Genomic DNA, 14,134 nt, shown 5'->3' with positions numbered 1-14,134 from the left:
TCCTTTAATATCCTTAAACACAACATGCTCACAGAAACAACACTGAGGGCACTTTGTTGTGTTGTTGTTTTGAGGCCAGTGTTATGTTGTGTCTGACAGCATGTGCTGTCGTGTTTGATCACACGTTGTTGTTTTTGGAATCCACAGTGTTGTTTTGATTTAAAACGTGATTGAGAGCACATGTTGTGATTGAGGACACTTTGTAGTGTTTTTTGATGCTGCAATCACAGCACAAACAATGCACCTTCCAACTCAATCACATCAGAGATGCACAATCCAAATAAACTGCAGATATTTTATATCAGACACAGGCCTATTAATAATAAATGAAGTGTATACAATTCACTCCCTCCTCCAGTCTCCTCTGTGATATAAAGCAGCCGTGTGGCTTGACCATCTCTGTTGAAGGTTAAAGCGGAGATAGACTATCTGCTGAGCTGGCGCTTTTTCAACTCTTATACGGACGGTCGCATGAGGAGGCCGAGCCCTGCCAGCAGACACAAATCGCCTTAGTAGCGAGACAGAATACAGAAGCATGGAGGGAGAAAACTGGGACTGGAAAAACACATTTGGAGGCGGAGTCAAGGAATAATAATGCATTAAAGAAACACAAAGGAGACTAGGAGGAAACAGTATAGGGAAGCTGTAGGGAAGAAATTGTTTGAGGAAGGACAAGGTTGTCTATCAAAATGTTTCCTCTCCAGCTGGTGAACTTCACAGACTCATGCCTTTTGTCTTCCGTTACATGCCAACCTAATTATGCCTGTCCTTTCTTCATTTGTCAAGGTCGTACTACTCTGGTGGCGCTCTTCACACGTCACGTAGTTGTGGAAGAATATTTATCTGAATTGCCTAATACATTAATTTTCTTGCATGAGCAGAAGTGATTTCCCTCTGGTGCTTCGCCGGTTGAGTGAAACTAGGCTGCCGTTGGGATGTTGGTTTTACTTCACTGAATCAATAGCTGCGTTTTTACTTATCAGAGCTCTGCGCCGCCAGCCGAGGTGTTTCAACATTTCGGTACACTGGAGAGCTGACCATGGAAATATGTTTTATATAAAGTAGCTCTGTGTCAACAGCTCCTGACCTCAAAGAGCCTATGTGTGGGTTTATATGCAGTCCTTTCATACCGTTAAGAATCCAAGTGGACATGCACATGCACACAAATACACACTGTCTCACATTCTTGCCGTGAATTCCAGTTAGCCACTGACCAGGCGATGATTATTCAAAAGACTTAAGCATGACGGCACTCTTGAGGGTATGGAGCAAGTACTCTGACATCATGGGGCATGAATGTTGCTGGCTGAAGGGTTGAAGAGTTAGTGGTGTAGTAGCTCCCTCTACTGATCATGTCCTGCTGTAGCACTGTGAAAAAAGTGTAGCACTAAATGAAAAAAAGTTTTTAAATTGTGATTGAATTTTAGTCATAATTGTAACCAGCAGAGAGAAACTACATAATCGAAATTTGCATAGTTGATCGATAAGATCCAACTGGAACTTGAAAACACTAAAGTTTGTTGCTTCACATTAAGTGAAGCAAAGTCAATGCATTACGTTGTAGTGTATTGTTAAAAAGTGTTAAAAAGCAATGAATGGTATTATTTATTGCATTATTTATTGCATGTTCTTTATCCATGGTTAATCATTTATTTTTCCTGGATTGGTGCATACATTGTTTTATTTATTGCATTTATTATTTTGAACTTTCTATTAATCAGGAATCCTGAAAACAATATCTATAACAGTTTCCACAAAAAATAATATGCATTACTGTTTTCAAAATTGTTAAGAAGAAATGCTTCTTGAACAGCAATTTAGCATTTTAGAATGATTTCTGAATACACCATGAATAAATGCATTAAATAATACAATACATTTCTTTTTATTGTACTGTCTTATCCTTCACTTAATATAACAGTACTTTTGAAATCTGTAATTTTATAATCAGTTATGTGTTCAGAAATGAGCCTTTGTTGTTTATTCCATAGTTGTGCCACTTACATACGTACAAGTGTGCAAGCATGTGAACAAGAGCAGTACTATTAAAAAAAAATAGACTGTAAACAATACGTCAAATGTGATAATTGTATCAGTCTTTTACATCAACAGCCCATTCAGTCTGTTAAAAAAAGGTACAAAAGCTGTCACTGGGGTGGTATATTTTCAAAAGGTACACATTTGTACCTTATTTACCTCTAAAGGATGCATTTTAGTACCCAAATGGTACATATTTGTAGTTTTTGAAAACGAACCGGCCCATTGAAAACTTTTTGTACCTTTTTTTTTCTAAGAGTGTATGGTCCCAGATTTAACCAATATGTGACCCTGGACCACAAAACCAGACTTAAGTTGCTGGGGTATATTTGTAGCAGTAGCCAAAAATACATTGTATGGGTCAAAATTATCGATTTTCTTTTATACCAAAAATCATTAGGATATTAAGTAAAGATCATGTTCCATGAAGATATTTTGTAAATTTCCTACCGTAAATATATTAAAACTTAATTTTTTATTAGTAATATGCATTGCTAAGAACTTCATTTGGACAACTTTAAAGGCAATTTTCTCTCTTTTTTTTTTTTTGCACCCTCAGATTCCAGATTTTCAAATAGTTGCATCTCAGCCAAATATTGTCCGATCCTAACAAACCATACATCAATGGAAAGCTTATTTATTTCAGCTTTCAGATTATGTATAAATCTCAATTTCGATAAATTTACGCATATGACTGGTTTTGTGGTCCAGGGTCACATATGAGACTAAATAGGTTTTAAAAGTACAGTGCAAGTCATTGGTTCAGAAATGATACAGCAAACAGGCAATGTGTCCAAACTTGATGAGTCATAACTGTGTATTATAGCCCTGCTGACAGGACCATGAGGGGAAACAAGAGCCACGTTTGAGTCGTAAATGAATGCAATATAATACATGATGATTTGTAATGGATACTTTTGATAATCCTTCACACTTGCTCATAACCACCACAAGGAGTTAAGCACATGTCGTGCATTAAATGCGTGTAAAGGCAGTGTGTGTGTGTTTGCAGTCTTCTTCTCCCAGTGTTCTGCTTTGCATGCTTTTTGTCTCTCAGAAAGGGTTTTTAATGTTCAGCTATGTGTTTCTCTCAGCTCATGCCTCACTGGATTTTTAAGATGTTCTGTATTGTGCTTTAAACCTTAACAATGGGTTTTCCACAGATTTTCCTAATGTAATTGTCATAATGGGTTCAGAAAGGAATATTTGGACCCTGACTGTGTGTTTCTGTCTCCCTGACGTCAAAGTTTTTAAATCTTTTCAGACGGTATCAGAAACTGCAGAAGATTATGAAGCCCTGGTAAGCCCCTCCCCTCGAGCTGGATAACCCCCCTGTCACTTACGCTCTAATCTCCGGGCCGAGTCTCTGCATGATCGGGCTCTGGCCTCAGTGCTCAAAACCAATCAAAGCGATGGGAACACTTGGCAACTGCTGCAGTCACTACCATTTTTCTGATGATTTTATGGTTTTATTTGGATGTTATTTCCATGTAACCAAATCATCTTTCTTTCTTTTGCATGTGGTATTGGGCAACATCGGTGCTTTAGGGGGAACTTTGCACTAACCTTTGGGAAACTTATTTTTTTCTTCCATTTATCGACAAGATTATGTGTTTACATTTCCATGATTGCAACACCCACCATTCCTCTTAAAGTTTAGCAAAACACTGCTTGTTGCTTAAAGTCCTGTTGCCCAGGATCCCTCTAAAATGTTTGGTTGTCATAAACAGTCAGTGACCTCAGCTAAACTCATGTCACATTTCAGGTACATTACATTTACTCAACATTAAATATCCCTTTGTGAGATTTCATCATCTCTCAATGTCACCATGGTAATTATTTGTAGGGTTTTGCCCAATTCCAGCTGCAAATACTTCCTGCTCCCAGTGGTACATTTATGAGTTGCTGTTCAACTAATGTCTTTTATTATGAGGTCTAACTTATGCTGTATTAACTCCCTGCTGCCCTCAAATACTCAACACTAAGCTCAATGCAGGCAACTTTATTAAGTCTTTTCTGTTTCATATGTAGGGCTCTGCCTTTTATGTTCTTATTTATGTTTTTGTAACTTGAGACGTCTTGGCCTGAACTGTATTTTTGCTTCAGTTTTTTTTTTTTTTGGTCAAAAACTGTATTTTTTATGTTGTAAGTTTTTTACCTTTCATTCCACCTGTATTTTTATGATGAGAAATCATGAAAAGGCATGAACTGAGGTATTTGTGACAATAGGGGGCAGTGTTATTCATTTTACAGCCAAAAATCTGGCCAAAAATCATACTGAGGATTTGTAAATTAGATTTTATAGACACTAGCTGATTTAATTAAGGTCTGATTTACTCAAAACTCTGGAGTAATTAAGTCTTATTACTTAAAGGAATATTTGAGGTTTAATACAAATTACCCTATTATCGACAGCATCAGTGACATGCTTTGCCCAATAGAGTTACTTTTTTCCGCAAATTGAGGTACAAATTATTTTCTGTGCAATCACAGCTTGCTGTTTATTGAAGTTAATCCAAACATGAAAATTCAATTCTGTCATTATTTACTTACTCCCATGTTGTTCCAAAATTGAATGACCTTTTTGTGGAACATAAAAAGAGATATTTTACAGAATTGTGTTCACCAGTGTGCTTACTGTTAGCTAAAACTACAACTAATAAAAATCGTTTTGTTAATTGAAAGCTGAAATAAAATATAAACACCAGAAAAACTTAATAACAGAAATGTTGCTTTGGAAATAAACTGCAATAAAATAAGTTGAAGTACTAAAATTACTATAATTAAAACTGTATAGTAATATTTAAAACAACAAGAAACTTAATTTTATATATATATATATATATATATATATATATATATATATATATATATATATATATATATATATATATATATATATATATATATATATATATATATAATAATTATTATTTATATATTTATCTGTTAATAAAATCTAAAATGTAGTAATAAAATATTAAAATTAAATAATGCTAAAATTGCAATTCTATACCTTGGCACTACGTGTAAATCAAAAACATGCGTTTACTGTATTTATGTAAACTATATTTAGAGTTAAGATTACTTCTTTCAGTAGGTTAGCTGTGTGTAGGTTTATATGTGTTTAAATATGTAGCACCGTGGTCTTTAGGCACATTTCATTCCGTTATATGTCTCCACATAACGGAATGACAGTGACAAAACTTGCTTGACTTGATTTGATAACACTCTTCCACAAAAGAAAGAAAGTCATACAGGTTTGGAGCAGTATGAGGGCTTAAATTATCACAATGGTCATTCTTGGGTGAAATATCCCTATTCCTTGCGTATTTTGTTGTATGTTCAGCCATCAAAACTGTAATGTCCCAAAAACAAACTGCTGCATGATACCACTGATCATTTCTGCCAGTGTAATTCCACTGCTGCTCCTGCTGCCAAACTCTCTGGCATGCACTGCTCTTCTGAAGGACAGGAACATCAGCTGGACTGACTCCATGTCCTCCTGTTCTTCAGCTGCACCAATACTTGATTCTTCTCGCTCGCTATTGCTTTGTAAAGCTGAGGCTTAGCTGTTCTTTCAGTGCAGGTGAGTGGTAGAGACGTGGCTAGTGGCTGTTGTCTTATCTTTTTTAGCTTTGGTGACCTGCTCTCCTTTACACTGACGGCCTTCGTGGAGCTCATGGACCATGGCATTGTCTCCTGGGACACCTTCTCTGTGGCCTTTATCAAGAAGGTGCGTCCACATGGGTATCAGTGGAAGTCTTTTCAGAAGTTGCTGGCACTTTCCATGAATAGGGTATCAAATTGCTGCAGGGATGGTGTTTGTAGGCGAGCTTGGACTTTAGCATCACACTGCTCCCCTTTAGAATATAAGTTCTGCGATCAACTTTTTTTCCATCATGATAATCTTCAAAAATGAACACAGCCTTGAATTTTGAAGCCTAAAAACAAATGCCAGAAGTAAAAAGCTAAACTTAAGCTGTAAAAGAGCTACACCAGGGGCACAAGACTATAATGCCACTACCATTGAGTTCTGACATCCCTTTGTCTTTATTTAAAAACATTTTCCCTGAAAGTTTGATGAAAGAGTGAAAGAGTGTGATTATGAACACAGCAATGTAAAAGTGACTAGAGTAGATTAATCTACTAGTTCAGATGTGACAGACAGCTTCTGTAGTCCCATTTAGCCACTTCAAGACAACTAAAATCTTTAAAAGTATTACTGATATATTTTTTTGCTGTAGAATAAAGCGTGAAAGTATCTTGAGCTTGTGTTAACCACAGACCTTATTTCAGAGTGACTTTGGGACAATGGTGCCAGAAGCTAAATCATTTACATTATCCCTGCAGCACTCGTTTATTTAAAAAATTATTTATTTTTATGGTAAGTACAAAGAGGAAAATGTTTTAAAAGCTTTTAACATAGTACATGAGCATATAATGTACTTACAGTTGTTAGATGGTTGATGCTCCTGAAGAAAAAAACCTAACAATACACTGAACTGCACCATCATACTCTGTTTTGATGGCACTCTAGCTTTTAAACATTCAGTGTCCTGATTTATGTGCATCTTTTTTAACCAATCAAAGCCCCTCTCGCTTCATCCTCAGATTGCCAGTTATGTGTGTAAATCTGCCATGGACACTGCTGTACTCCAGAGGTCTCTAGCCATCCTGGAATCAATGGTGCTCAACAGTCAAGATCTCTACCAGAAGGTGGCTCACGAAATCACCATTGGCCAGCTCATCCCCCATCTGCAAGGGTATGGACAATTGATAGCTCTTTGCAAATCTAGTTATCAAATTGAGATTATTTAAAGAAAAAGTTGAGCCAAAAATGAAAAATATCAGTTATTTATCCATTTCAAACTTTTTATTTTTTGTGGAATGCAACTTTAATACATTTTGAAGAATGTTCATGCTGCTTTTCTCAATGTAATGAAAGCATATAGTGACTGCCCGAATCCAAAAATTACAAAAATGCGGCACATTATTGAACCATATAGCCGATGGAGCCAAGTTTGAATATGTACTTCTGGGCATCAAGCTTTTGGTGCTTAACAAACCTTAGTAACTATATGCTTTTGTTGTAAACGATGGCAATTTTTGGTGAGCTTTACCTTTAATTGCCACTCTTAGTTTTTGTTTTTTTCCTCTCTGGGAACAGGACGGATCAAGACATTCAGACTTACACCATCGCAGTGATTAATGCGTTGTTCCTCAAAGCCCCTGAGGACAAGAGACAGGTACAGCACACACACAAACCCATTTTCTTTTCTTTTTTTTTCTCCATTTGTTTGTTGTTTTCTAGACTAAATAATGACACTGTGTCTTCATCAGGCAAGACGTGAGAAAATGTCAAGTTAATCACTTCCATGTTTGTCTAAATTTTTGTTCTAACAAGCTGTGGCTGTCAGTAGCATCACACAACATCTTAGGCATTCAGGCAATTCTGTCCATTCATGCAGCATTTTAGTATTAGTAGGAACATAAAAATGCTGGAGACTTAGGACTTAGAATGCAGATAAAGAAGTTCACTTTGTGAAAAGTTATGCAAATATGTGACCTTGGATCACAAAACCAGTCATAAGGGTAAATTTTTTTGAAATCGAGATTTATACATGATTGGAAAGCTAAATAAATAAGCTTTCCATTGATGTATGGTTTGTTAGGATTGGACAATATTTGGCTGAGATACAACTATTTGAAAATCTGGAATCTGGGGGTGCAAAAAATCTAAATGTTGAGAAAATTATCTTTTAAAGTTGTCCAAATGAAGTTCTTGACAATGCATATTACTAATCAAAAATGAAGTTTTGATCTATTTACAGTAGGAAATTTACAAAATATCTTCATGGAATATGATCTTTACTTAATATCCTAATGATTTTTGGCATAAAAAGAAAAATCAATCATTTTGATACGTGCAATGTATTTTTGGCTATTGCTACAAATATACCCCAGCGACTTAAGACTGGTTGTGGTCCAGGGTCACATATGTCGCTTAAATTGGCATATTTTTGTATTTTGAACCTGTATGAGTGTCTATTTGTGTCTTTTATAAGCGTGCAATGTGTGGGTTTTTCAGTTCGGATCATTTCCTTTCAGCCTCCACCCATATTTAATGTCTGTTATTCTTGATAGCCAATTGAGTGGAGTGGGTGAGACAACAATCTTTAAATGTGTGGTCACATTCACCATTATTCTGCAAATTCCAGTCATTTTAATAAGAATCCATGCAATTACGACTATCACATAAGAACAGAATGCAAATTTTGTAACAGGTTTAAGTTTGCACAAATTTTCTGTTGTCCAAGAGAGAGCTTCTATGGGAACTGTGTTTTATACATTGCTGACCTTTTTTTTCTTCTTCTATGACCACACCTTAATAGTCCACAGTTCTTTTTTGTACAGTACATACATTGATGTAGTTCTTGTTTTGATCAACTTAAGTGAAGGGAAAATATTTTGTGAAAAAAAAAAATTAAACCTAGCAAGTTTTATACAGCTGTTGTAAGCAACATTAGCCATATTGCTAACTTTCTTTAGACTTGGCCACTGAATTATATCACCATTACTTTAACCATTTGCCCATTCTTCAAAGATATGTCAGAAAACCAGACGCCAACAAAGCCTGAACATGTGAAATGAATGACAGACAGCGAGTCGGAGAGAGTCTCCAAGTGTTTCCGATTGGCTAACACATGCTAGCTGTTTACAGAGCCCAGGGCTGTGTGGTTTCTCAGCGCACCTAATTTTGTGATATCTGTCAGGTAGTCAGACATTTTATTGCGTGGTATTAAAAAATTGCTTACAGCAGCTTTAAGTAAGAGAGAGTGACTTAAGAGTCGCAGCGGGCTCGTGTAGTTGCCTCATATCCTAAATGTGGATTTACAGATTCTTCAGGTCTGTTTTGCTGACCTCTAATTTCTGTGCTACTAACAAAATGCCTCTGCTTTCTCTCGCTTCTTTTCTCTTCTCTTTTTCTGTCTCGTTCTCTCATTATTTCTTCCCCTCGCTGTGCTCGTATTGGTAGTTTGATGAGGACAATGTGAACATCCTTGATTGTCCTCTTACAGTAAGTGCTCTATAGTCGAAGTAAAGCCTCTGTTGGCAATTTAACTGCTATTTGACTGAGATGTTTCATACAGTGCCCTCCATAACTATAGGAACAGTAAAGACAAAATTGCTCTGTTGGCTGTGGAGTCAATACATTTACAAATATGATTAAAAGATGAATATGAGACAAAACTACAGAATGTCACATTTTATTAAACACAGTTCCAAAACTTTTCTCTCAAAGTCAGCTCCCTCGTCTTCATCCTGGTTTATGTGTGTCATCATCAAATGCAAGATTCAGAATGCAGAAGTAATGGATATAACTGATACGACACATTCCCTGCTTTTAATATCTGAAGAATTAATGCAACAGGACACAACTGATCACTTAGAAAGACCTGTGAGGCAACTGCTCCAATACTTATACTCACATCAGATAGAGGGATGAAACTCTAAAAGTGCTGAACTTCTTAGCTGGTAAAACATCTATGTGTTGAATCACCAAATAATAAAATGTGACTGTGATAAAGTTCAAGTTCGGGGTTGAGGAAGGAAGAGGACACGGTTGGCGTTTTCGGGAGACTCGGAAGGCTTTATTTACAATAACTCAAAAACCAAAAGAAAGATTGCCGTTCTGCACACAACACGAACGTACACTCCGTGGTACAGTTTCCTGGGTTCATCCAGTCAAAACCAGCTTGTCAAAAGGGTCCGAGTCTCCTTCCCGTCTGGTGCTCTCTCTCCTCTCTGTCGCTGTCGGAGGCTTCTTATCCGGTCTCTCCACGCCAATCACTGCAATCAGACACAGGTGTTCATAATTTTGCACTTGACCTACTTTCTCACCGCTCGTCTCCCAATGCTCTCTCCCGCTGCCGACTTCGCTGAACCACGCCCCCCTCGCCACAGTGACATTCTGTAGTTTTGTCTCTCATTCATCTTTTAATCATGTTTGTAAATGTCTTGAGTCCACAGCCAACAGAGCAATTTTGTCTTTACTGTTCCTATACTTTTGGAGGGTACTGTATGTTTGCAGAGCTACACCTTTTGAAGAGGTTATGGAATGTGTGTGCGTGTCTGTGAGAACTAAGGTGACTCAAAATTTTGTTTGATTGTAGGAGATGGCTCACATTCTGGCACAGAAGCAGCTGCGCTCAATCATCCTCAGCGTAAGTGGACAGTATACATATTACGAAAATAGTACGAGTAGTATGGCAGTTTGCCAGTTTGAACATAAACATCTCTCTCTGCTATTGCCCTCATGTAATTGATGCAGAAAATATCAGAAAATATAATTTTCTTCAAGGCCTGGGAAAGTAGTAGGTAGTGGTAGTAGTGTTTTTTTTTTTTTCTCGTGACGTATTGTCAAGTATGGTGACCCATACTCGAAATTGGTGCTCTGCGTTTAACCCATCCAAGTGTGCGCGCGCACACACACACACACACACACACACACACACACACACCCGGAGCAGTGGGCAGCCATTTATGCTGCGGTGCCCGGGGAGCAGTTGTGGGTTCGGTGCCTTGCTCAAGGGCACCTCAGTCGTGGTATTGAGGGTGGAGAGAGTGTTGGTTATTCAATCCCCCCACCTACAAACCCTGCCGGCCCGAGACTCGAACCCGCAACCTTTCGATTACGAGTCCAATTCTCTAACCATTAGGCCACGACTTCCCACGTTATTATTTGCATAGCTTCTTTCATACATAAAATGCAGATCAAAGTCATGAATATAAAACAAAAGTGATGTTTTAGAAAAGGAAAGTAATATCTGCATGGCAGTGCAATGTTCTCTTTCTAAAATTCTCTTTCTGTCTTGTTTTTCAGAATGTGATCAGGAGTAACAAACCCATAAATGATGAAATGGCCCACCAATTATATGTCCTACAAGTTTTGACCTTTAATCTTTTGGAGGACCGCATGATGACAAAGATGGATCCTCAAGACCAGGTGAACCTCTGTCTACAGCTGTAATAACTATTCAACTGTTCAGTCTGACTTATTATACAGCTGCTTGCCCAATAAATGAGTGGACATTAAATATTTATTTCAGTTTAATTATTTTATTGGTCACACTTTATTTTAACTCACTATTAACAAACCATTAACTATAATTTATGCCTCAATAAACTCCTAATTTGCTGCATATTAATAGTTAGTATGGCAATTGTTAAGTTTAGGTAGGCTATTGGGTAGGATTAGGGATGTAGAATATGTGCTTTATAAGTACTAATAAACAGCCAACATGTTAATAATAGGTATGCTAATAAGATACTAGTTAATAGTGAGAATTGTCCCTATACTAAAGTGTTACAATTTTATTACTTCGAGAAAGAAAGAATGATATGAGAAACATGTAGCTGTTGTTGGCCTATTGTTGTGATAGAGAGATCAGAATCAGGCTGTGTAATAATATGGTTTTGAACCTGTGTTTGTATAGGCTCAGAGGGACATCATCTTCGAGCTACGCAGGATCGCTTTTGATGTTGAGTGTGAGTCTAACAACAGTGGCAGCATTGAGAAGCGCAAGTCCATGTACACCAGGGACTACAAAAAGCTGGGCTTCATCGTAAGTTTTCATACAAGACATTTCAATACACATGCGCGCACACACACGCACATATATATATATATATATATTATATATATATATTTTTTTTTTTAAAAGAATCAGTGGTGGAGATTACCATTTCAGTATGTGGGTGTAATTGAGAAAGTCTTGGTCTCATTTAGGTTCAAACACCAAAAATGTTATAAGGCCTCAGTCAAATAGCTGCAAGAGAAAATTCATGAACAGTGAGCCAAAATTGTTTATGACACATTTATTTATTTGGCTAAAGCTGTTTGTCCCTAACTAATATCACTATAATTGCATAGTTCAAAGCATTGTCTGAGTCCATTGAAGCTCAGCTAAGCTCAGAACATTCAGAGCTCTTTTATCATATTTGTTTGACATATTTCACTTTAACAGAATATTCGGCACTCTCTCCTTTGCACATCAAAACAGGTCACCTCATCAGACATGCCCAGATGGCAGAGATGCCACCAGTCAATCTGTCATATTTTGACACTATATTTTTTCTCAGGTTTCAAGTAGGGTTTCAAGGGCTGGGCAAAATGAATGAAATATGTTACTTCATTTTTATTTTGTTTGCAAGAAATTTTCAAAGATTTTTTTATTATTACTATTAGTAGTAGTATTTTTTGTTTTCTGTTTAACTTTTCACTCAAACTGTAATGCTGACAATATAATTTGGAATGAATAAATATTCCAAAACAAAAAAATGGAAGCATTTTTACTAGTGGTCTTTAGCACCCCGCTGAATATCAAATATTATTGAAAGGCTGAAAAGAATATTTATTTTAAAATGTTATGATTTATTTAAATATATTTTAAATACATTTTAATAAATATATCAATTTTATTTAATAAATAAATTCATTTGTAGATGAAGCTGCTATACAATTTACCTGGTATCAGAGAATATGAAGGCAGCAGGAAAAAAGATGGAGAGGCCGAGGCAGGTGTGAAGAAGAGTAGAGGCAGGAAAGGCCTGTGTGCAGGAGCATATTGCGGTCAGTTGCCTAAAGAGGACAAGACTGAAGTTGTCATGTGCTCCTAAGCCCCTGTGAGCTTCTGAGGTTCACTAAGACCCCTTTCACAGTGCCGTGTGCAGTCTGAAGATAAGGCCTTTCCTAAATTCCTCCTGCGGTGTTAACACCTCCTCAGATTAAGCACACACACATACACACGCTCGTTTTCCCATGCCACCAGTGCCAAACGACAGGTAGCTCTGAAGGTCTAGACACCATTTTCACAGCGTTTTAGGAGAAGTGTGGAGTTTGTTTCTCCCTGTGATTTGCTGTTAGGGAGCTGTACAGAATGTGTTAAGACAGCAGTGTTGCTAATGAGGGCTGTGTTCCAACTCTCTCAGGGCATTGTCACATTGATGGATGGGAAATTGGTCTCTAGTGCCCTCGCCACAGACATGTCTTTAAGTACTGTGCACTGCCAGTGGACTCTGGCGGTGTTCAGAATGGAATATTAGTGTTTTGCATACTCTGTACTATGCAGTATATATTTTATGCCACAGTATGTTCTATATAATATACTTTATATACACTATACCTCAAAAAGACTGGAGTAGATGAGATCTTAATGCAACAAAATATTTCTAAATTCTGTTATTGATTTGCGGTTTCCACAAAAATATTAAGTGCAACTGTTTTTAACATTGATAATAATAAGTATTTCTTGAGCTCCAAATCAGCATATTAGAATGATTTCCGAAGGATCATCACAGGAATAAATGCATTTTAAAATAAGTTAAAATAGAAAACAGTTATTTAAATTGTAATAATATTTCACAATATTACTGTTTAACTCTGTTTTTTAGCAAAAAAATTCAGCTTTAGTGAACATAAGTGTTGAATGTTGAACATAAGTGTAGTGAACATGTAGCACCGTTGCGGTTTGGGCGTTCTGAGTTCGAGTCCCAACTCGCAGACCTTTCCTGATCTCGTTCCCCTCTCTCTGTCCCACTTTGTTTCCTGTTCACTTACCGTCCTACCGAAATAAAGGCATAAAACACCAAAAAAATGGTATGCATTCAAAACGGCAAATGTACAAAAGTTAGTATGCCCTTCCAAACATACCCTCTAGCTCTGTTTCTCTCTTTTTGTTTCTTTGTCTCGTAATAAACCATGCTTTTACTCTGTGTGGTTCCTCTATTCAGCGTGCCAGACTCACCAGGGTCCATCCGAAGGCAAGAATTTTCAAACACAGTGTAATTGGCAACTCTAAATCCAGTCAGACAGCCACAGAGCCCTCATCCTCAAAGGCAACCATCCCATTTTCTGAAAAGCATAGATTAGTTTGAAGTAGACGGTCGAGTAGAGGGAGCCGATATCACAGTCCTAGCATTTGCAGAAAGCTTGCTGGGCCTTTGTCATCCACCGGGGACATGCAGGCCCATTTCTGAATCACGGACTCTTTCGGCAGTTTGTGCAGTGGAATCAATTTGACACTTATCTTAT

At 37.2% G+C, this 14,134-nt stretch overlaps 1 protein-coding gene across 7 annotated transcripts in view; it reads left to right on the top strand.

Moving 5' to 3' along the window:
• Positions 1-14,134, top strand: part of LOC306884981 (engulfment and cell motility protein 1-like) — a 93,548-nt gene that overhangs the window by 46,813 nt on the left and 32,601 nt on the right. For 4 of the 7 annotated variants that reach the window (XM_079441263.1, XM_079441266.1, XM_079441264.1 and 1 more), the window contains exons 7-13: positions 3,302-3,337; positions 5,674-5,773; positions 6,652-6,803; positions 7,208-7,286; positions 10,215-10,265; positions 10,925-11,047; positions 11,538-11,666. In XM_079441263.1, the coding sequence (XP_079297389.1) occupies positions 3,302-3,337; positions 5,674-5,773; positions 6,652-6,803; positions 7,208-7,286; positions 10,215-10,265; positions 10,925-11,047; positions 11,538-11,666 (670 nt within the window). Of the gene's footprint in view, positions 1-3,301; positions 3,338-5,673; positions 5,774-6,651; positions 6,804-7,207; positions 7,287-9,076; positions 9,119-10,214; positions 10,266-10,924; positions 11,048-11,537; positions 11,667-14,134 lie in introns of all 7 variants that reach the window. The other 3 variants (XM_079441267.1, XM_079441268.1, XM_079441269.1) reach the window with 2 other exon arrangements.

This window comes from Barbus barbus (genome assembly GCF_936440315.1).
Source record: "Barbus barbus genome assembly, chromosome: 19".
In the NCBI taxonomy this organism is placed as follows: domain Eukaryota; kingdom Metazoa; phylum Chordata; class Actinopteri; order Cypriniformes; family Cyprinidae; genus Barbus; species Barbus barbus.
This window is presented reverse-complemented; position numbering and strand designations above follow the sequence as displayed.